This window comes from Hyaena hyaena, unplaced genomic scaffold, assembly GCF_003009895.1.
Source record: "Hyaena hyaena isolate Hyena2069 unplaced genomic scaffold, ASM300989v1 scaffold_827, whole genome shotgun sequence".
In the NCBI taxonomy this organism is placed as follows: Eukaryota; Metazoa; Chordata; class Mammalia; order Carnivora; family Hyaenidae; genus Hyaena; species Hyaena hyaena.
The window spans coordinates 371,918-397,005 of record NW_024081458.1 but is presented as its reverse complement, the minus strand read 5'-3'; the positions used below and the strand labels follow the sequence as shown (position 1 = coordinate 397,005).

General features: G+C 37.4%; 1 protein-coding gene across 2 annotated transcripts in view; it reads right to left on the bottom strand.

Moving 5' to 3' along the window:
* BZW2 (basic leucine zipper and W2 domains 2) overlaps positions 1 to 25,088 on the bottom strand; it is a 67,675-nt gene that overhangs the window by 25,923 nt on the left and 16,664 nt on the right. For both annotated transcript variants that reach the window (XM_039219686.1, XM_039219685.1), the window contains exons 2-5: positions 18,479 to 18,543; positions 9,839 to 10,015; positions 5,628 to 5,731; positions 2,879 to 2,944 (exon numbers count right to left, since the gene is read on the bottom strand). In XM_039219686.1, coding sequence (XP_039075617.1) covers positions 2,879 to 2,944; positions 5,628 to 5,731; positions 9,839 to 10,015; positions 18,479 to 18,536 — 405 coding nt within the window. In that variant the 5' untranslated portion in view covers positions 18,537 to 18,543. The remainder of the gene's footprint in view (positions 1 to 2,878; positions 2,945 to 5,627; positions 5,732 to 9,838; positions 10,016 to 18,478; positions 18,544 to 25,088) is intronic.

The window sequence follows — 25,088 nt, the reverse complement described above, 5'->3', positions numbered from 1 at the left end:
TCATTGCCATGTAGTATTCCATGGTATAGATAAACCACATCTTCTTGATCCATTCATCTGTTGATGGACACTTAGGCTCTTTCCATGTTTTAGCTATTGTGGAGAGTGCTGCTATGAACATTGGGGTACATGTGCTCCTATGCCTCAGCATTTCTGTGCCCTCCCCTTTCTTAAGGCTCCCCCACCTAGGGCCCTGACTCCATTCCCTGGCTATTTTCTCTAGTTCATTGGTTCTTGGGCATGTTACTGAGATCCCCAGGGCGCAATATCACTGTCGGGACCTTGCTCACTTTTTCATTACTTTGCACCAATGAAATTCCATTAACTCTGTGCACTGGGTAGGGCAATATTAATTTGCTATCCTCGACAGTTGAAGGATTATTACATTACAGAGAAGTTATGTGAGTTTAAATATTTGTATTATGAGTAATGAGTAAGTGGCAGAACTGGAATCAAACTAGTCCATTTCACTCCCAGGTTATGCCTATTAAAGCCTCAGTGAATTAAAAACAAAGCCACCTTCAAAGTTCACAAGAAAACATGGAGGGAATGAGGGCATCAGTGTGTAAAGCTCAAGGGAACATCAGGAACGGGACAGAGTAAGAGAAATGACAAAAGCACAGACACTTTACATCAGTCTGGCCTTTCCCTCTGATTGAAAAGATAATCCAGATTCAAGTGAACAGTGAAAAATGGCTCCTGAAATAAAAATTTAAACACTGCTTTTTAAGGACATACTCTCATAGAGTATAATGAATATACTCTCATTCATTAAATATACTCCACTATAACAAAACAGTGCAAAAATTAGATTTTTTAAGTTAATATTCTCATTGGTCAAGTAATCAATAATAAAATCAGACGCTGCATGTTTTCCAGAACATTCCTTTAAGAATGGATATACTGTGGGGCGCCTTGTTGGCTCAGTCGGTTAAACGTCCAACTTTGGCTCAGATCATGATCTCATGGTTCCTGGGCTTGAGCCCCATGTCGGACTGGCTTGACAGCTCCGAGCCTGGAGTCTGCTTTGCATTCTGTGTCTCCGTCTCTTTCTGCCTCTCCCCTGCTCACACTCTGTCTGTTTCTCAAAAATAATAAATAAACATTAAAAAATGGATATGCTGTGAAAAATAAATCATTCTTGAAAGCATACATATACATAATGTGAAAGAAAATTTTCAAGGTACAAATGAGCTAAGAAAAGCATGAGCGGTATTTTTAGACAAAAGTGGTAAAATGTCTATTTAAATGCTTTACATTCTTCCCCCTCTCCCCCACACTGTTATATCCATTCCTCTGTTTAATCAGACACTTGTTATTTTCTAGGCACCTAGTAATGAAATGGACATTTTTTTCCCTTTAAATTTTTTTCATATTTAAAAAAGCAATACATGCTTGTAGAATAAGATCTACCACTACAGAACGACATAAAAATGTGACTTCCTCTCTAATCCTGCTTCCTTAGAATTAACATTAATAACTGTTTGAAGTGTGTCTTTCCAGATTTTTAAATGCACTTATACACATCTATATGTTGTAAATAACTGTGTGTATAAACATGTAGTTTTTACTGAATTATTCATTGATAGCAGCTAAAACTTGTCAAGGGTACCAGCTATTTTTCTGAATATTTTCTGTGTATTAATAATCTATACCAGCCTTGATCTTTACTTTACAGAAAAGTAAACTGAGGCATATAGAAATGAAGTAATTTGCCTGAGGTTAACTACCAAATGGCTGCTCTGCACCTTTCTATTTCACTTAACAATTTATCATGGACATTTTCCCTAATCAATTCATGTGGCTACCCTCCATTGTTTAAATGACTGTACAATATTCCATGGTATAAACAGACCATAATTTAATTAATATGTCTCCATTAATGCACACTTAGTTTATGTGTCAATACTGTGATGAATATCTTTGCACATACAGGTTTATGTATACATGCTGAACTATTCTAATAAAAGGGAAAATGAAGTCACAGAGAATGCAAATTGTTTTAAAAAGGGATTTTACTGTCAAAATCTTCATTATGCAAATATCTGCGTTGAACATGGGGAAGCAAATGAGTAGCAAAGTAGATGCTACATTTCCTTTATTCCCTTGGTTTATAATTTAGGCAGATATCTAAAATTGGAAACAATGATAGAGTAACAGGAGTAACAAGTTAATGTAATGAGTGCTATATACACATACACAAAAGTTACAAGTTTCAAGAGGGAACATGTTGCAATTACAAAAAGGAGGTTTTCTTTAATGAGGTGCTACTATTTATTTCGCTACTTACTAGAGGATGCTTTCTCTGTTAAGCACCTTATATGTGATCTCATTGATACCTACAGCAATCCTAAGGTATGTCCTCTTAAACTATTATACAGTGAGAAACACCACTGAGATTAACACTCAGATTATCTCCAAAGAGGTGCTTTTATCCTCTTTGCTAAACTGTATTCTTGAAAATTAAAGAATTTTACTGGGTATTAGCTATTGTGCCATATGCTCTTTCACAGGCTTTAATTGTTTACATCACCACACCTAGATTTTCCCCTTGATGTATTTATTTTTCTTGCATGTTTGGAATTTCTAGTTTCCATTTTTAAGCCCTACAAGTTTGAGGGTCAGATGCCATAAAACCATTCCTATAAAGCAAAGTATGCTGTCTTACATTAAATACGAGTGAACAAGGTCTAGGCTAATCATGTATTTTCCCCTATGGCTATTAGCTAATGACCTGTCATACTCATTCATTTAACCAACATTTATTAAAAACTTACTCTGTTCCTGGTAGTTCTGCACTATCGTGTAATATGTGTAATTTTTGTCCCCCTCCATTTCATTACTGTAAACAGGTAAAGCATCACATTTGAAATTTTACCTTCTTCATTTCATCCTCAAATGCTTTTTCCAAATACTTATATCTCCTGATGAGTTTATTGAAGACCTAAGCATAAAAGAGAATAATTCAATATTATGTCACTGACATTAAAAGACAGTAGGAGGGGTAGGAACTCACCATAACCACAACATGGACCTATAGTAATAAGAAAACTGTAAAAGAACTGTAAGCATTTCAAAGGAGTTGTAATGAGGGGGAAAATGTGATCACTATGTACACGTCCAATGAAAGAAATGCAACATGAGTATAACATGAGGAAAACACAATAATGTTAAACCTGTGAGATGTAGAGAAAGAAAATAGGAAATGAAGGAGGTGACAGATATAATCACACAGACCAGGGATACGAGGGAGAGAGAAGACCTCAGGGACGCTGCACTCTAGGTGGACACAGACATGTCTTTAGAAGACCAGCAAAATTCAGTATAACGTAATAGTAATAAAAGATTGGTGGGGCGCCTGGGTGGCTTAGTCGGTTAAGCATCCGACTTTCGCTTAAGTCATGATCTCACGGCTCGTGGGTTCGGGCCCCGCGTCGGGCTCTGTGCTGACTGCCAGCTCAGAGCCTGGAGCCTGTTTCAGAGTCTGTATCTCCCTCTCTCTCTGACCCTCCCCTGCTCACGCTGTCTCTCTCTCCAAAAAAAAAAAGATTAGCGCCCACCCCCAGTTAGAACTCACAAGCAGGATTTGCAAGTGTGTCGGTGGAATTCTAGGCTGTTTATTTAAGTGAAATGAATGCTTTCCCATTAAATTCCTATGTTGAAGACCTAACTTCCAATGTGACTGTACTTGCAAGTAGAGACCTCAGGAGGTAGTTACATGAGGTCATAAGGCTGAGGCCCTAACCTGATAGAACTGACGGCTTGTTAAGAGACAAAAGAGCCTGTACCAGGAACCAAATTGGTTGATGCCTTAGTCGCGCACTTCCCAGCCTTCTGGACTGAGAATAATAAAATTCTATTGTTTAATAGAAATAACAGTCTATGGTATTTTTTCAAGGCAGCATGAACAGAATAACACTGTTCTTATTTAAATAGAGACTTTCATAAATATTGATTATTTTTATAACTGAAAATGATTTCTGAATCATATTCCTTTCTCTTTTCTTAATGTTTATTTATTTTTGAGAGAGAGAGAAAGAATGTGAGTGGGGGAGGGGTAGAGAGAGAGGGAGACACAGAATCTGAGGCAGGCTCCAGGCTCTTAGCTGTCAGCACAGAGTCCGATGTGGGGCTCAAACCCACGGATTATGAGATCATGACCCGAGCTGAAGTCGGACTCTTAACTGACTGAGCCACCTAGGTGTCCCTAATTCTTTTCTCTTCTATCCACATAATATACTCTCATCTAGAACTTTTAGTATGCCTATCCCTTAATGTACCTTAAGATAGAGTCCAAGAGTAAATAAAGATTAGTGTTTCCATTTATGAGGAAGTAATTGGCCAGCCAGGGAAGTAGTATGCAATAAAGAAAAAGAATAAATGGTATTGAGATACAATAAATGTGATTTCCAGTTTATACCATTGCTTGAGTCTTAGTGCCTGCCCTCGTAGCCTTGCTGAGAATAACTGGCTGTTAACACAAGACAGTGACAGATTGGACTGGATGATCATGACAAATGTATGGTCAGCTTTACAACGTGAACGTTTACTAGAATGTTCCATTTTACAGTCCTGCCACTTCTGGACCTTCATTAGGGCTTAAAGACTTCTTTTTTATTTTATTTTATTTTATTTTAACCAATCTAATGAATGCAAAGGATATCTCATGATTTTACTTGCAATTTCCCTAATTATTGCAAGGTTTGATTACGTCTTCATCTGTTTTGGGGGAGCCTGGTGTTTCCTCTTCTTTGAAATGCCTACATGTCATTCCCTAATAGGTTGTTTGTCCTCTTCTTCAGTGACTTGCAGTTTTTTATTTAATCTGGATATGAATCCCTTATAGATATTACAAATTACAAGTATCTTCTTGTCTCTTCCTTTTTCACAGCTCCATGATAGTCTATTAATATGAATTAGAAAATTTTAATGAGTGCTCTACTGATAGACTTCTAAGGCATTTCCACCCTTTGACATGATTGTAAGCATCACTGATGACTCCCACTATATGTATATGTATCATTCTACACACATGCAGGCACAACTGCAGAATGAAGTCCTAGAAGTGGAGTTGCTGGCTCAAAGGGAATGCGCAGTTTTAGATTGGAAAGACAGTGCCAAAGTGCTCTGTCTAAAGTTTGACTAATTTATACTCTCACCAGAATTTATGTGAGCCTCTGATTCTTTGTATTCTATACAGAGGAAAGGTAAAAAAAAACCTACCTTAGCTAAGTTAAAAAAACTTTTTATGTCTTTATTTTATTTTGAGAGATAGTGAGCGGGAGAGGGGCAGAGAGAGAGGGAGACCCAGAATCTGAAGCAGGTTCCAGGTTCTGAGCTGTCAGAATAGAGCCTGACACGAGGCTCGAACCCACGGACTGTGAGATCATGATCTGAGCTGAAGTCAGACACTTAACTGACTGAGCCACCCAGGCGCCCCATACCTTAGCTAAGTTTTAATGCCCACTAGTACTATGAATGCAGTTGAGTATCTTTTCATATGTGGAACAGTTATCTAATGCTTCTATTTACAAAGTGGTCTATAGAATTTCTGAACCTAATGTCTCTCTAAATTCCGTTCAAATGTCTCCCTCCTCACACAACAATCTCTCAGTGATGGGCTCTACCTGAGCATAATTTCGGATGGTTTCATGATCTTCATTTGCTGAAAACACACAGTGGTTGGTCATCTTGGTCTTGTCACCGTCATCTATGCGTGTTCCTCCAGGGGCTGAAAAGAGAAAGGTAAATACAGTTAAGACAATACTGAAGTGAGAAGAACATTTACAGAACAGATGAATGCCTATAACTCAAGGAAAACAATAAAAGTAGATGTAAGTAGACGTGGTTCACTTTTTAGGTGTGATAGTATTTTGCCAGACTCCACTTCACCCAACACTTAGAATGGACAGAACCTGGCTCTTGTACACATTATTAGTTTCTTAAAACTTTTTTTAATATTTATTTATTCTTAAGAGAGACAGAGACAGAGCGCAAGTGTAGGAGGGTCAGAGAGGGAGACACAGAATCTGAAGCAGGCTCCAGGTTCTGAGCTGTTGGCATAGAGCCCAACATGGGCCTCAAACCCATGAACCGTGAGATCATGACCTGAGCCAAAGTCGGATGCTTAATCAATTGAGCCACTCAGGTGCCCTTAGACCTTGTTGGTTTCTACTTGAGTTGGTATTAAAACTGTTCCCTCCTCTGCTAACCCAATTATCCATGCAGGGTTGAACAGTATACACTGACTGCTTGCTATTTGCATTTGGGCATCTGGCAGCTATGTTGGCTAGGAAAGAGTGTATTTTATTCTCTATCATCTTTTTCCCCCTTGGCCTATACAATATCATGGAATAAATGGACTACAACAAAAGAATGTGTTTTTTTCCTATGACTCAACTTTCCACATTCAAGGGCTCCTTCTATAAGTTTCAGTGATGGCCATTAGAAACACTGGCCGATTAGAACAAAATCCACATTAGGTATTTTTGTTTTCTGATTGTACTACACTGAAATTAGGGTAGGATTCTAGAAGATTTGAACAAACCAAGTTAGACTAATGTCTTTTATATACTTCACTGTAATTAGGATAGGGTTCCAGAAGGTTTGAACAAACCAAGCTAGACTAATGTCTTTCCTATACTCAACTCATATTTAAAGAATATATCCTTGTGCCAGCCAATTCTTTAATGCATTTATGTAACTGCCTTGATTTAACTTGTGATTTCAGATCTTTGGATGAAAAGTGCTATATACCTAGCCAACCTTTTCAGACTCCAGCATACTATTTATAAGCAAATTACTTTTTAGAAAAGTCAGCTCCTTCAGGAATCTATTTTCATGCAATTAATTTATGCATAAGATTTAATTAGCCCTCTGTAATGAATACAACCACCTGGAACCAAATTTTATTAAGATGACGATCTTCTCAAAACTCTAACTAATGACTCCTATCTGACAGAAGTTCATTACATAACTGAAAGTCTGACTTTAAAACTACAATCTTTTCCCTTAAGGGGTAAGTTTTAAAAATTGTACTCTTATACCCGACCTTAGTTACACATGAACAGTATTGCTATAGCTTCCATTAATATTTTCCCCCCGATACTGGGACAAAGTACTAACTGCCTTTTGTAAAATTTTGGGGAGCCTGCTGTTTTCCTTAAAATGTAAGTAGAAGAAAAGAAAACTATTTCTTATATCCACTCTTCAAAAAATACAACTGAAACACCAAGAAGACTGTTGTTTTAAGAACTATCGAAGAAGGTTAAATTTGGGGGTAGATGGTAAGAAAATTCCCACACTAAGAAAACAAAGTGTTTATATAAAAGGAATGTGCCTGGCTGGCTTTATTCAATATATCATAGGTCTGGCCTCAGGAGGTACCCAGGCTGGTACTGGCCGTGCTCCTAAGTCTTACATTCCCTCAGCCTTACCTTCTTAGATATATGGAGGTAGAGTAAGGAATGAAATCTGGGTTACAGATATAAATTTGCTGATCATCCTTATATAGATGGTCAATGAAGCTTTGTGATAATCAATACAAAGTGTATGAAAAACTTAATAGATATATGAGGGCAGTAAGTATGGAAACCCGAGTCATGTAAGAGGCATCTAGAGAAACGCAGGTCTAAATGGTCTCATGTAGGGGAAGAAAGAGAACATTTCAGGAATGACAGAAGCGACGGCACTGCTGGCAGGAGGACATGAAGAATTGAGAAAGGTCTATAGGATTGACTAATAACGTCACATGTGACTTTGGTAAGAATCAAAACTCACTGAAGACTTGCATAGAATTTAGCAGCACACAAGTAAAAGTATATCATAATTCATGAAATATAAAGAGCCAATCATCACATCAGAAAATATTCAGCTTCACTAATACTTTGAAGTGTTTGAATGTAAACATCACTTACCTAATCGGCAAAAACTTAAAACACTGAAAAGCTTAAGAGTACTCAATATTGCTAAAGGTGTAGATAAACAGGACTATCATTTCTGATAAAATGTTACTTAGAAGCTTCTTTTTGAGGGCTGGGCTTTCTCTGATAGACAGGTAGACAAAGATAGACACAGATATTTCTAGCCTTCAATTCACTTGTCCCTTGCTAAATATATAAGGATATAATCAGATAAAAGTACGAAGCTGTATATATACAGATACTGATTATATATTGTGCTTACAAGAAAACTAGGAACAGGTTAAATATGCTTCAAAATCAGTATGATTTTCCTTCTTTTTGAAATTATCCAAGGTAATATACATGGGTATGAAAGGCAACAACATATTGCTGAATAAATATAAAACAGCCATGTGGAGTATCTTATATGTATAATATCATCCTATTCTCAAAAGTTAGCATATGTAGGTAAAGGGATTTCTATAAATTTTTTTTTAATGTTTTATTTATTTCTAGGAGAGAGAGAGAGACAGCGTGAGCAGGGGAGGGTCAGAGAGAGAGGGAGTGACAGACTCTGAAACAGGCTCCAGGCTCTGAGCCGGCAGTCAGCACAGAGCCTGACGCGGGGCTCGGACCCACGAACCGCGAGATCATGACCTAAGCGAAAGTCGGACGCTTAACCGACTAAGCCACCCAGGTGCCCTGGTAAAGGGATTTCTAGAAGGGAATTAACCAAAATATTAACAATAGTTATCTTTGGGTAATGGGATCTGAACACAATACATATAGTTCTTATACTTGGATTTGAATTATTCACACCAATGATGTGAGATCTTTATAAACAGTAACAATCTAATTTAACAAAACTAAACCAGCAATACAGATCAAAAGGGGGCCTGGCAGTAAGTTGAGCCCATGTACCAAAATTTTAATTCCTCAGGGGGAGGAATTAAAATGTGGCTGTACCTCAAAATGGAGGGAAGCACACATTGTCCTAAAGTAGGCTGGTTTACCCAGTGTTTCTCAATGAAAGGCACTGACAGAGCATTGGGCAGGGCAAGTGTTGATTGTTCTGAACACCCCCCTGCACAGCAAAGTGGGTGGCACACCCTTATAGCAACTTCAGAGCAACCCAAACACTTTCACACATTTCCAAATGTCCCCTAGGCAGTTGAAAAATTACTGGCCTAGAGGATTTGACCACTTCTAGTGATTTATGGTTACCACAGAAACTAATTATACAAACTAAGTTCTAAGAATAACTATGAGAGGAACAATGGGTCATTATATCTAATCAACATTGAGATCAACATACCATGTCCCTTAAAAAAGCCTTCTACCTTGATGCTTCTGCTCGGTTATTTTTATTTTGCTCTTAACCTATCTTTAGTAATTTTCAAACTTCTACCTTTAATCTTTTTAGCTATATACTCAAAATTACAGATTTTTAAAAACCAGATTTAAACTGTATTTCTGACATTTTATAGATTAAAAAGAATTTAAGGAAAAATGGAAGATGAATTTCATTGCATGGGAAAAGGGTGAGTTTTATGGCTTTAAAAGAAAGGGTGCGATGGCATTTGCGGGTTAATTAAATATACTGGAAGAAACTAGTGACATACAAAGTTATAGTCAACTATGGAAATTACTCCTCCTTTGTCTGCTCCAGAAACATTTAGACTTAGGGATACTTGGGGAAGCTTTAGTTATAAAGCAAAGTGGCCGTGTTGTAACATTAACAAAAACTATCATTTCTGTGCCTCTCTTAACGAATAACTGTTTCTAAAAGCCACATTACCACCCCAAATGGTAAAGAAGGTAAAAATCGTAGAGACTCCGATTGCATTTTTTTAACCAACTCTTATAAATTTATCTTGTAAGGAAATATTTCAGTGGAATTTAAAGTACTAAAGAAGAAGCTACAATGCATGGCTTACCAAGCATACTGCCAGCCACCAGGATATCGAAGAGTGTGTCTGCATAGCGACGATAATCTAATCTTGAGCCTGTGGAATCCAGAAACTTGGCTACAGCTTCAAGGTCATCACCAGCTTCATTAAGCCCCTGGACAAGTGTATCCCTGAAGACTGTGGGTTCGAATTTCTCTTTTTCATCTAAAATAAGTAAGTTACAAAATTACCTTTTTTTTCCCCCAAAACACACTGTATTCCCAAAAGCATCCATACATTTCTCTGTTTCACTGTTCTTTATTTAATAGGGTGATTATTTAAAAGTTGGAAGACAACTAAGTTCTTCTACTAGATTTCCTTGTTCTAAAACTCCTTGTTTAAACATTTATTCAATCAAATAAATTACTTTCTATTTAGAGGGTCCACAAACATACGTTAACTCTTGGGGTGCCTGGGTGGCTCAGTCAGTTAAGTGTTCGACTTCAGCTCAGGTCATGATCTCGTGGTTTGTGAGTTTGAGCCCTGCGTCAGACCCTGTGCTGGCAGCACAGAACCTGAAGCCTGTTTCAGATTCTGTGTCTTTCTCTCTCTCTGCCCCTCCCCCGCTCATGTTCTGTCTCTGTCTCAAAAATAAACACTAAAAAAATTAAAACAAACAAACAAACACGTTAAGTCTCTCTAATACATAACAGAATTGATAACAGCTCATTTGTGTCGTTCAGAGGACAGGGGCCAATGTAATCTACTAATCCTAACCATCTGAGAAAAAATAAAGTCGAACAATCAAAACTTAAAATTTTGTTTCATCTAAGATAAAAAAAATTAGCCAGGGAGAATTGCCTAAGAATAAAGGAGAATATATAAATAAAGGTTAGGAAGGAGGAAATAAAGAGGGACATCTCTTATTATTTTTACTATTGACATACATTGCTAGGTTTTCTTTCTTCTGATGAGAACTTTTAAGATCTACTTTAACAACTTTCTCTTATACCATACTGTATCATTAATTACTATCACCAGGCTGTACACTATATCCCTGGGATTTATTTATTTTATGACTGGAAGTTTGTTTCCTTTTGACCAACTTCCCCATTTTGCCCACCCCTCACTCCCTGCCTCCAGCAACCACCAATGTTTTCTCTATGAGTTTGGGGTTTTTTGTTTTGAAAAATTATACACCTAAGTAAGATTATATGGTATTTGCTTTTTCTGACTTGTTTCATTTATCATAATGCCCTCAGGTCTATCCATGTTGTTTCCGATGGCAAGATTTCCTTCTTTTTATGGTTCAATAATATTCTATTATATGTATAGATAACATATTTTTAATCCATTCATCCATCAATAAACACTTAGGCTGCTTCCAGATCTTGTTGATCATAAATAATGCTGCAATGAAAGTGGGGAAGCATGTATCTTTTTGAATTACTGTTTTCATTCTCTTTAGATAAATACCCAGTAGTAGAATTACTGGATCATCTGGTAGTTCTATTTTAAATTTTTTGAGGAACTTCCCACCAACATTTCATAAGGATTTCCTTTTATCCACATCTACATTAACACTTGTTATTTCTTGGAGGGATGTCTCTTTTCACTAGATAAGTTCTTCCAGGACACTTAAAATATTTAACATATATCATGAGCTATCTATGTATATTTATAGCTTCAGAGGATGTGCTCTCAATCTTTTTGGTCTCATGACCCTTTGCCACCCTTTAAAAAAAGTACTGAGGGGGCGCCTGGGTGGCTCAGTGAGTCGAGCACCTGACTTCGGCTCAGGTCATGATCTCACAGTTCGTGGGTTCAATCCCCACATTGGGCTCTGTGCTGATAGCTAGGTCAGGGCCTGAAGCCTGCTTCAGATTCTTTGCCTCCCTCTCTCTCTGACCCTCCCCTGCTCACGCTATCTCCTTCTGTCCTGAAAATAAATAAACATTAAAAAAAAGTACTAAGAATTCCAAAGAGCATTTTTGTGTAAAAAGGTTATATCTACAGATACTTACTTTATAGAAATTAAATCAGAAAATTTAAAAATATTTATCAAGTACATTAGTATGAACACAGGCTTTCTTTAATCTCTTGAACACCTGGCTTAATAGCAGACAGGTGGATTCCATATCCACTATGTGCAATCTGTTGTAATATCACACATCATGTAGCCTCTGGGAAACCACCATAAACCATGAGTAAATGTGTGAAGGCATGAGGCAAATAATATCCTAGCATTATAAGGAAAATATTTTTGAATTTGTAGAACCCCTGAAAGGGCTCCATAGGATCTAGGTACATGTAGCGTTCTATCCCCAGCTGATTCTAGACAGACTTTTTGTGGAAGGTCATTTGGAGTCAGATCTTAATTTTTTTTTAATTTTTATTTTTTTAGTAATCCCTATACCCAATGTGGCACTCAAACTCATGATATGGAAATTGAGAGTTACATCAAGAGTTGCTTGAGCCAGCCATGCACTCCTTAAACAAACCAGATCTTAAACAAAGCAAGGATCATACACTGTTGAAGAGAAGTGAAGATGATAAACCGGAGGAGGTCAGAAGGGACAGGATAAAAAAGCTAAATTAATGGTAAAGGCAAGATTCAGTTCAAAGGACTTCTTCACCTTTATCTTCCCTTTAGGGAGAATGAGTTGGGTGTGGAAAGGGAGGGGCAAAGGATGAAACAGAAATTTAGCAAAAAATCTTACCATAAATACATTTAGGAAGGTAAGTAGATACTGCAACTGTAAGGAGGAGGAAGAGGAGAGGAAGAAAAATATTATATATATAGAAAAAATTCATTTCATGAATGAAGAGTTCTTAGAATGTATGATAAAATAAGTTAAAAACTCAATAGAAGAGCTGAAAGACAAAGCTGAGACTACCTCTTAGACACTAGATTTTAAAAGTCAGGAAAAAAAGACCTACACAATAAGAGTAAAAAAATAAGAAAAAGGGCAGATGAGTCAAATGTTTAAATAATTATACTGAGATTTTTTAAAAAAGTAATCTCTACACCCAAGGCAGGGTTCAAACTCACAATCCCAAGATCAAGAATCACATGCTCTACCAACTGAGCCAGCCAGGTGCCCTGAGAATTATTTTTCTAAAGGAAAAGAAATTATTTAAAAATTTCAAGAAAGTTTTACAGAGTTGAAGGACCCGCGTTTCCCAATAAAGAGCTGTATGGACACCCAGCACAAGGATTCAAAGTGGACCCACAACAACGCTCATACGTTATTGTGAAATTTCAACACGGAATAAAGCAGCTATGAGAAGTTTCAGTAGTACAAATCCAAATCACATATAAACTGTCAAAAACCAGAATGACATTAAGTTGCTCAACAGAAATACCAGAAACCAGAAGAAGTTTCTTCAAAATTGAGGGAAAACGATTTTGAAACTACAATTCCAGTGTTCAGCCAACTATTATTTAAACGTAAAAGCTAGATAAATGTGTTTTCAGACACCTGAGGCCTCAAAAATGATGTTTCTCATACAAATCTTTCTCCGAAAGAGCTATTGAAGCAGACACTTTACCAAAATGAGAGAATAACTCATGATCCTAATAAGTCATGAGATCCCAGGAAAAAAGGGGGGAAAAAACTGCATGAGCCAGGCAGCAGGATTCTCCAGGACACTGGTGAAAAGACATTTCAAACATTTCATGTTGACAGCTGTACTGCGGGCGCAGAGAGCAAACTGACCAGGGGGGCTTTCCACTGTGAGAGTATAACATGATGTAGCATTAAGAATGCCTACAGTTTTCATACTGGAAGGTTTACATAACAAAGGGAAGGTTAGTAGTGATTACTGTTAAGGGACAGAAAACTCACTAAATAAGGGAAGATAAATTATGTAACATTAACTCCAGAGACAAAATGATGTTCAGAAACATCAAACTAATCACATTAACAGCTGTGAATAGCAGGTAAAAAATCCCAATAAACAACCCTAAACAGTGGTCAGGCTAAAACTGTGCCATAGAGAAAGAATTGAGAAGAAGTTCACAGGTGAAAGAGAGCTAGCTAAACCTCCATCTTCCAGAGTACGAACAGAAAATTCAGGAAATAACCATGTAAGAATGGTATTTGGTTACATGAATGCAAAAATTAAAAGAAGCATGTAAAGAGTAGAAGCCATTTCTCTGGGGCTGTCACTATCATGTGTCTTGCAGAATTCTTTTGACTATTTAAACCACAGGACTGTGATACAATTAAAAACTACCTGAGAACCAGACAGCACCTGCCTGGTTTGGATAGACTGTTTATCCTGGTCTAGTAGAAGGGGTGAGTTGTAAGGGGTTAACACCACAGCACGAGAACCAGAGAAGAATGGCATTCCCAGTACCAGTCACAGTCACACAGCATTAGACGCCATAAAGACAGACATAAATTGAACACTATTTTTCATGAACAAGAGATAAAAGTCCTTTTGATGCCATAAGCAAAACATTAAGCAGCCCAGAACATGCAAATGTTGACTGCAGAAAAAATATAATTAAGGGCTTGTTTTGTAGAGGGGGAGGAAGAGAATGGGAACTCCAGAGGAATAGATTATGAGATGCTGTTAGAGGGGTAACCGTGACTGCACACGAGGACTGGCTGGCAAGCAGGACACTTCACCCCCCACTCAGGGTCCAGAATTACCAAAAGGTAATTCTTCCCACTTGGGAGAGATTTTCTTTCCTTGTAATTTGAGAGCATGAGAAGAAAACACGCCACAAGTTGTTTACTGTCTTGTAACCAGCTTTCAAAATCACTTGACGCCATTCCCGAAATGGCACTACGACGCACTTGGATGTTGACTCAGGTGGTGGAACAGACTTTGATGACTTGAAAATTATTAATTTGAGGCAATGGAAAATGAAAGCTGGTAAAAAGGTAAAAATCTAGACTATGCTAAGAATTCATGCAGAGGACTTTGGTTTGAATCTTAGAGACAACTTAAAAACGTGTGTCTGCACAAAGCACTTCATTTCGTTTTTATTTTCCCAAGAGATTTGCCAAGGAAGAGGAAAGTAAAAGGAGGAAGACAGCAGATCAGGGCCAAAGATACTTCAACAGTGAGCAATAATGCATTAGGTCAAGATGATCCCTTGTAGCTGGGGAATCTAAAGAAGTCGTGATGGCATGAAAAGGATTAATCATTCTTTTGTAAACTGAAAAGCAGCTCCCATCTGCTGAGATAAAAGTTTCACCCAGAGGAGTACAAAATTCCCCACACAAGAAAATGGCCAGAACACTTGATGAACGTTTGGGGACACGTGACATTTTACCCAAAGTTTCTTTTTTATCTGAAACAATATTACATGTAATTTGTACTTCACATGAGGACAGTCTAGCAAAAATATTCACAAAATCCTAATGAAAATATGCTATTACTTCCCTGAGTTTCCATTTGGTAGGTCAAACCTCCCCAGAAGTGGTAAGTATATAATTAGGGTCTCAAATTTATACTGTGTTGGTGAATCAGAAGTGTGATACTACAGAGTTAGTCATGCTGGCCCTTATACTGACACGGAGAAACAGGCCTATTTCTGATGCTCAAATATGTCTGTAAGTTACCTAAACACAATGCTTTCTCTGGGAACCATGGTACCTGGTGAATATATCATTTTTCCTACCTGTTAATTAAGTGGTAAGTAGCATAACTTACATCTCTTTTTGAATGTCACTTTGTTATAGTAAATGAATAAGAACGATCATGGGTTTTTTTTTAACCTACACATACATGTGTATTTACGTTTATATATGTATATATATAGTTCAACATTTGAAGATTTACTAGCTTAGTCACTAACACTTATTGAAAATCTAAGAGTGATTTAAAACTGCCAAGACAGATGAAATGGGGTATGTGTCTTGGTGAAATGGGGTAAATGGTCACTGTGGAAGCCTGTAGTTGGTTATTTTTTCTCTCTCCTATTTTCAGTAACTTTGATCCAATTTCTCTACAAAATTTGTAGGGAAGAGAGTTCAGTAATTAACTATTTCATTTAGCTTAGCATAACAGTGGCTCAGGGGAGAAATTCCATCATTTCAAATTCCCACAAGCCACACTAGAAAACATAATTTCTATGAAGAAAATATCATAAACATGATGTGCATATTTTATAAAGGAAAAGAGTATGAATGGATTTCTAAATGATGTGTTGCATCATAATGTTTAATTTTGATCTCAAGCAATAAACATACATTTTTGTTTCCCTGACTTGGCATGGAAGAGCATTATTAGCTTTGTCAGAAAACGATTTCAAATTGAAGACAGGCCTTCAGAAGACAGCCTATCAAAACGACCTTGAAATATCCTGACTAGACTTTTTTCCTTACTTCTACAAAACTGCCAACTATTTATCTGAAGTCGGCCCTATCATAATAACAAAAGAAAAGCCAAAGCACGATAAATCACCAGGAGGCAATTCACTATTGTGAAGAGTAGAAAATAAGGTTGACTCCATTTTTTTTCCCAGCCAGCAGTTTGGCACAAAAGAGCTCAAGTGCTGCTTAAATCCCCAACAGACCTGAGTTCTATAAATCCAGGTCTACTGAGAAATCATATATATTTCTCGGTAGCTCTGAGGATTCCAGCAGCAGTAAGACACAGGCACAATCTTGCCCTCTAAATGAATCAGAGATAAACTAGCTCGGATTTAGAGAAAACCTTTCTGGCTTAAAACTGAAGACTGACTCTAAGGGCCGGTTGACTTGTTGAATCAAGCCTGCTGTTGGGCAACAGATCCTTGTGCCCTCTCTTGGCTTTTTAAGCTCAGTTACCGTGAATCAGCGCCACAGGAATAAAGCTGTTCGAGCTGGAGATCCAGATCTGAGATTAACACGTTCTCCCAATGGGCAGGCAATGGCGAACCTTTCTGCACCTCACAGTTGGGCATATAGTAGATATTATCACATTACCAGGCCCAACAATACCGTAACTATAATTATCTTTCTGAACTATGTTGTTCCTTACTGAAATTCCTTATGAAGTCCCTCTGAAATCATCCACATCATTTTCCCCCATGACTGCTTTATTTATTATTATTATTTTTAATCTTTATTATTTTTTGAGAGAGAGAGAGACAGAGCATGAGCAGGAGAGGGGCAGAGAGAGAGGGAGACACAGAATCCGAAGCAAGCTCCAGCCTTGGAGCTGTAAGTACAGAGCCCAACGCAGGGGTAGGACCCACAAACTGTGAGATCATGACCTGAGCAAAATTTGGACACTTAACCGACTGAAACACCCAGGTGCTCCCCACCCCCATGACTGCTTTAAACAATGAGATAATGAAGGCACACTGACTGTAACACCTTGTATTAATATAAGGGTTTGGATTTCAATGGGGAAATATTGTGGGGACACAATTTATAAGACCAAGATGGCACTAAGCAATGGGAGATGGCTCAGGTCATGTGTGTTATTATGGTTTATAGGGATGAGCCAGGGATTAAAAAAAAAGAGGGTGGGAGGAAGCATAAGATAAAGACTACTGTACAAAATAACCACCTTTTGCTTAGTTTACAGCTTTTCAGTTTCATTTTTTTAAGTAAAATGTGAATTCTCAGCAAGCAGCATTTAGAGTAAAATTGAGCCTCACTGCTATTAGTTACTCTCATCAACTCTTCCACTCTATTGATTGCACGGAGACTCCTTTTCCTTCTGTAAGGCTAGACTTGCTACTTATGAAGACACAATCCTTATGCAAGACAGCAGAAGCTGCTGGGGCCACCTCAACACTGGAAATGCCAATGTCGTATAATATGGGTTATCAATTCAACAATTTAGCATATGATACCATTACTTCATAATCAGCAGAGAGGGTTTCAGAGAGAGATGCCATCATCATTTACCTTCCTACATGATATTTCCTTAAATATGTTTCAGTTACTAATCTAGTGTTAGTCAACATAATACTTTTGTATCACGTTTCCTTTAAAAAAAAAAAAAAAAGAAAGGTTTCCTAATCAGGTTAGGGCTCAGCTATTTTTTTTTTTAAATCCAAGAGGACTTCTATATAAGTCCGTAAAACTGATTAAATATTTAAAATTTAAAACCCTTATGCAGAAAGGATAGGGAGATGAATGTGACATAAAAATAAGTCATTCATATAAACAGAAATTTTACCAATCACCAAACAGGGTCTATTACCACCTTTCCACAATGAAAGACACTTGAAAATATCCTGAATTTTAAAGATACTTCGGCAATAAATTTAATTTGACCTCTTAAATTCTCAAGAGAAAACTTCATCAATATCTCCTTTCCTAAATTACCTCTATCCTAAGTTTTACCATCTTTGCTTTCAACATTTCCTTAAAAACAAAGAAGCAAAACTCAAATATAAATGCTGAAATCAAAAATAGTAAAGATTATCTACTGTCTTCATAGCCTCACAGGAGAGTGAGGAACCCTGAACAGACAGAATCATCCTCATTTTGTAGGTAAAGACACAAAGTTCAGACAAGTTAAATGATTTGTCCATAATCAGACACCTGAATAACTAATCGTTCAGAGGCTTGGAGGCACAACTTCAAATTCTACATTCAGAGCCCACAAGAGTAGAACTCGTGAGGTTAGGTGTGCATGAGCAGTTCTAATCCTTCCCTAATCTCATACCTTGATAAGAACTTTACCTACTCTCCCAGCGTCCCAATCCCACAAACACACATCAAAACGTACCCCTTTTCCGAGTTTTGAACCGCTGGCCTGTTAGCACTGGCTTCTGATGCTTATTCATAAAATTTCTGAAAACAAAGAAAAAAGATTATATACTTCAAATAAGCAGTTCATACAAAAATTTATGGCTAATCAGCATATGCTCAAACTCACCTATACTGAATACACTTTTAAAAAGCAAGGGAAACTTAAAAAAACTTTTTAATACTTATTTATTTTTGAGAGAGAGAGACAGAGTGTGAGCAGGGGAGGAGCAGAGAGAGGGAGGGACACAGAATCGGAAGCAGGCTCCGGGCTCTGAGCTGTCAGAACAGAGCCTGACATGGGTCTTAAATTTGTAAACCATTAGATTATGACCTAAGCCGAAGTCAGACAATCAACCAACTGAACCATCCAGGCACCCCAAAGCAAGGTATAATTTTAACTGTTGAACTAGCAAAAATTTTAAAAGCTTAATAATATCCAGTGTTGACAAAAGACAGGGAAAACCACAGACTTAAACTCTGGCATAGGGAATAAACTCCACGCAATACTTTCAGAAAGCATTTGGGGAATATAAATATTTACATGTGTATAACCTGTGGTCCAGCGTTTCTTTTCCTAGAAATTCACCATTTTACCCACGCAAATATACATATTTATGTGCATGAGCACACGCATGTGTATAAAAGGATTTAGCTGCAGCATCGTTGAATGCATAAAAACATGCAAAGTTAAATGCTCATAAAAACATGCAAAGTTAAATGCTTATAAACAGTCTTCTGGTTAGATAAGTTATAATAAGTCATCAAATGGAATGTTATGAAGCTTTACAGAAGAATGAATTAAATCTAAATGCAGTGCTGCATTTCTTGCCCTGGCTGCCTCTCTGATTATGTTTCCTACGTCTGTCTGCATCTTTCCCCATCACTTGCTGTGCTCCAGCCAGACTGTCCTCTTTCTTCTTCCAACGTGCCAGAGAAGGCCACCTCTTCTCTGGGAAGGTCTTTCCCCAGGCACTGACGTGGCTCACTCTCTGCCACACTCAAGGGCCTCTTTTACAGAGAGGCTTTCCCTGAACATCCCTACTACTGGTGTCTGTTGTTCTGTCACCTTACCTAGCTTTACTTTCCTTCACAGCCCTTAGCAGCACCTGACATTCCACTATTATCTGTTTGCCTGCAGTCAGTCTACCTGTCCCATGAGGGTGTAACCTCGGCATGAGTAGGGACTTTGTACATCTATTAAAAGCAGTATCTTTAGCATATAAGACAACACCAAGTTAAGAGTAACCAGCTAGTAGATGACTGTCAAATAAGCTGTTGCAAAGACATGGAAAGATGTTCAAGGCATGTTGTTAATGGAAACAGTTAAATAAAGTGTGAATAACTTTTTGGTTAAAAATAGAGTATATGTAATATTTGCTTTTCTCTATAAGGAAAATTTAAGAAAGAATAAATTATCTTTGAAAAAAAGTAAAAAAAAACCCTGCTCTATAAGATCTTTGAAAAATTAAGAATAATCTTGTTGGCATTAATATTATAACCTGAAGATATATCCAGAGTGCCTAAATTATGAAGACCAAACAATTAGGAGAATGTCAAGAAAATTATTTAATTACCTTCCAAAGGTCTTTTTAAAAAAAATTTTTTTTTCTTTTTTAATGTCTGAGGGAGAGAGAGACAGCGTGAGCAGGGAGGGTCAGAGATAGAGGGAGACCCATAATCTGAAACAGGCTCCAGGCTCTGAGCTAGCGGTCAGCACAGAGCCCAACATGGGGCTTGAACCCACGAACTGTGAGATCATGACCTGAGCCGAAGTCAGATGCTCAACTAACTGAGTGAGCCACCCAGGTGCCCCTCAAAGGTCTTTTTAAATTGTGATTTGAAAATGTTTAGATTTTTCCGATTAAGTCACTATTAAGCAATCAAGAAAATTTGCAATAATTAAGTAAATTATTTGTCTCAAAGTTTAAAAAAAATCCTTAAGAACATGAAAAAATTATTCAATATATATACCAAAACCTTCTCACCACAACACAAAGGAAATCTTCCATCTTTGCATAGAAAGCAATCTGTTTATCATTTAAAACTTTCATCATAATTCAGTAAGTGGAATTGATTAAAAAATAAAGTAACACACAAAAATTTCTTCTATAGTTTAAGTAGAGATAATTTTTATTAAAACTGTGGTGAACTTAATATATCCTGCTCTGAGACATCAAGGTGACTAAGCCAGATTCCATGCCCTCAAGGAACACAGGGAGGAGGGGAGATAAAATCCATAAACATTTATAGCACAACGGAAGTACAGACCTAGAACAAGGCCAGAGAAAATGATCGCTCGTGGTGTTTGGGCCCGCCTCTACATACTGAAATAGTTATAAATGCCATAAACTTCATCAATAAAATCTCATTTTATTTCATTGAAGTCAGAAACAGAGCCTCTCATGCATTATTTACATTCACCACAATATTCTTTCATTCAGAACTTTCCTTGTTGGCATTTTCAGCAGATTCGTTCTGAATCAGCAAACAAGTCACTGGGGGTACATGTGATGAATGGGTGCGCGCGTATGTATTTAATGTTTCTACACCACCCACCCCGACATAACAGATATTGTATAAAATGTTTTCTTGTGCCAGCAAAGAAAAACACCTAGTAAAGAAGAGTTTAGGTCTCATACTGAGTTACCAGAAAAACAGACCCCAGGTAGTCGGAAACTTTTCCAGCAGACGAACATACGAGGAAGGAATTACTCTTTGCCAAAGATGTCTGTATTTTGTAATCGATAAAATATTTTTGAAGTGTGACAAATTCATAGAATTCTCTAACTCTACCTTTGCATTTTGTTGCTCTTTTTGTGCTAATGAGGAATTACCACAAAACACAGACTACCTATGACAGAGTTATTCTATTTTAAAAATTCTTTAACTCCAATTCATATTTATATCTTCTTCAGTTCTCAACACAAAAGTTTGTTTCTTCATGGTCTAGTTTTGTGGGCTTACCTTTCACACTCTCTATATACCATATGCAGAAAATAATGTAATAGCATGTAAACAAAAAGCATACGAAGACTTTGACGGACACAACAGCAAAAATTAAAACAAACAGAAACTCACCTACTGGTATTGAAAGACTAAATGAAGATATTCTGTTCACCAAAAGTCTCTATCGCTTAGCTGTTACTATTTAGAGCAGAGGCCTGGCTTCTCTCTAAATTTAGCAATCCACGCTACATTATAATCTGCTCCAGTGAGGGTCAGGCTTTATAAGGCACTCACTGAGGCTGTGGCAGAAGAGAATCAAGGGCACTTTGAATAAGACACTGTGCTAGTTTAAACCTGGGAAAGTAACAACCAGTAACAAAGACAACTCTACTAGGCCAACATCAAAAGCTTATTTTTATTAGGTTGGATTACAATTTACAACTTGAAAACAACTAACTAAAAATGCATACTTATGTGTGTATGTGTCTATGCATTTTAAAATCAGTTTTACACAATCCTCAGAGACAAAAGTTATCTGGAGTACAACCTACATATGCATTTAAAAAACTATAAGCCAAACACAGACAAAATAAAAATAAGCTCATGCTGTCCCCCCAAATGGAAAAGCTCCATGGTTTAAAACGGTATTATATAAGAAAGCTATATGTAAAATGATAAAACACATTGGATTTAAATATTTTACCTGCCATCTAAGAGACTTTATTCCTTGGATATTCTACAAAGTAAAAGACGCTTAAGTATTAAAATGATTCAATCAATCAAAATTCAAACTAAGTACCCCATTAATGAAATAAACATTTTAAAAATACTTTCCTATTAAATCTAAATTGAAAGATGTTTAGGTTGAACATATTAGATAAATTTCACCCACTCTCCTCTGTTAATATTCGAACTCTCCCGGGTCCTTCGCAGAATCCATCCCTTACTCCCAACCAGACCCAGAGCCCAAGTGTGACAATGAGCCAGCACTCAGATGGACTGGCCTCCTGCCAACAGTGCACGGACTCTGCTGGGTGCCCAGCACACCTTGAGTAGATTGCCCTGCTGTGTGTGGTCTTGCTGGTGTTCTTTCATTCTCTTCATTTTGGAAAGAACGTGATCTACCAGAGAAGGACTTACTTTCTTACTGTTCCTAAAAGTGGACAATTGTTCTTCCAGTCTGGAAAATACATGAACTGTGATAATCTGCCTTATATAATACGTTACACTGCTAATATACACATATAACTATGCCATTCAAACAACCTCCACTTTAGGAGGATGCATACACAGGGGATGCCTGGGTGGCTCAGTTGGGTGAGCATGACTTTGGATCAGGTCATATCTCACGGGTCATGGGTTCAAGCCCTGTATCTGGCTCAGTGCTGACAGCTCAGAGCCTGGAACCTGCTTCAAATTCTGTGTCTCTCTCCCTCTTTCTCAAATATAAATAAATAGACATTAAAAAAAAAAGTTCTTTGAGAAAATAACTTGGCAATTAAGAATCATGAATATACATACTCGAAAGTGGGGTGGCAATCTTCTATAAACAGATAAAAGAAAAGTGTTTCAGCTCTGTGGGCCACATGGTCTCTTCTTCAACCACTCAGTTCTGCTGTTGTAGCCTGAGAGCAGCCACAGACAATACGTAAACAAGTGGTTGGGACTGTATTCCAATAGAACTTTATTATTTTTTAAAAATTTTAAGTTTTTTAAAAATTTATTTAAATGTTTATTCATTTTTGAGAGGGAGAGAGAGACAGAACACGAGCAGGGGAGAGGCACAGAGGAGGGGACACAGAATGGGAAGCAGGCTCCAGGCTCCGAGCTGTCAGCACAGAGCCTGACGCTGGGCTCAAACCCACAAACCGTTAAGATCATGACCTGAGCTGAAGTCGGACGCTTAACCAACTGGGCCACCCAGGCGCCCCCTGACAGAACTGTATTTACAGAATAAGTGGTCAATCAGACTGGGCTCCCAGTTTGTAGTCTGCCATCCCCCATTCTAATGCAGTGTGTCCAAGAGGACCATCTGTGATGGTGGAAATGTTCTCGATCTGTACCGTCTAATGAGGCAGCTACACATGTAGCTGTTGAGTCCTTGAAATGTGGCTGGAGTAACAGAGGAATTAAAATTTATTGAATTTTCATTAATTACAATGAAAATAGCCAACGTGGCCAGTGGTTATGTTGGGCAATCCAGTTCTAAAGCATTTATTATGGCCCAACACACTTCAATTTGACAGAAAGGTGAAAATACCTCCAAACAATAGAAAGTTTTTACATAAAGTGGCTCGGAGAAACATTTTTCTCTAAAACTGGGTGGCTATCGTGAGAAAAGGAAAAAAAAAAGCATCAAACCTCAAAGTGAAACTCTGTGTAGTATATAATCCTGGAGACAGTAAGAAGAAAAAACAAAGAGTTTCCATTGTAAGATAATGAAAGTTAGCGGTGACAATGTCATCTCCCAAGTATGAAGTGTTTGGTAAAAGTACAATAACACCAGCACACAAAACTGGCTATTGCAACTGAGTCACTTCCCTGCAACATTCTCACGAAGTACTTTGTGTTTAGGAGCATCTTTCAAAAACTACCTTTTATTCTATATTCCAAATGGCTAAATAATGTACCATAAAAAGAACGAACTAAAAAGTGCCCCTAGTTATAAACTATTCTTCTTTCCATTAAAGCTAAAACTCTAGGAACATACATCATAAAATCCGTTACAGAAAGTTGTAGTGTCCAGGAGTCATTTGGATTCATGAATATGATCTCAAAAGAAGCGGAAAGAATTAAGTTGCTCTCTAAAAGTGTAAATTATTAGCATTCTAAAAGCAATAGACCAAATAAATGCCTACAATAACACTACTCTTTGTTGCCAAGAATAACATTATCTTTTTAAATGTCAACATAATGATTTTGCACCAAACAGCCTCTCTGTACTCAAAATCACCCAGCTTCTAGAGAATGCTTCATTATATCTCCAGGCACATTCTATGTAAGCTTTAGTTTTTATAATAATTGGAAAAAAGAAAAACAGTGAAATTTAAAATAATAGCCTACCTACAAAAAAAAAGTTTCTAAATAAAATCAGATATTCCAATCTGTAGCACAAAAATATTAATGAAGCACCTGGGTGGCTCAGTCAGTTAACCTCCAACTTCAGCTCAGGTCATAATCTCATGGTCTGTGAGTTTGAGCCTGGGGTCTTGCTCTGCGCTGACAGCTCAGAGCCTGGAGCGTGCTTCACATTCTGTGTCTCCCTCTCTCTTTGCCCCTCCCCCATTCACACTAGGTCTTTCTGTCTCTCACAAATGAATAAATGTTAAAAATTTTTTTTAAAAATTACTGTTTAAAAAATTCACTCCTTTTTACTCTTATCCTTAATGGTGTAAAGGAACAAAAATAATCTTTCATAAAGAGTACCAAATTTGATAATAGTTCTCTCCTCAAAAATTTACAACCATCTCCAGAGGGACATTAATGGTGGAAATTTAAATTGTGCTAAGCAACCATCTTACAAGGAAAGAGTGACCAAAGCCCAAAGGAATTGAGTTGTGAAAAAACAAACAAACAAAAAGAATACTAAGAGCTAACTATTCATCTAAATCTTTTAAGATACAGATGTATCATTATAAAAC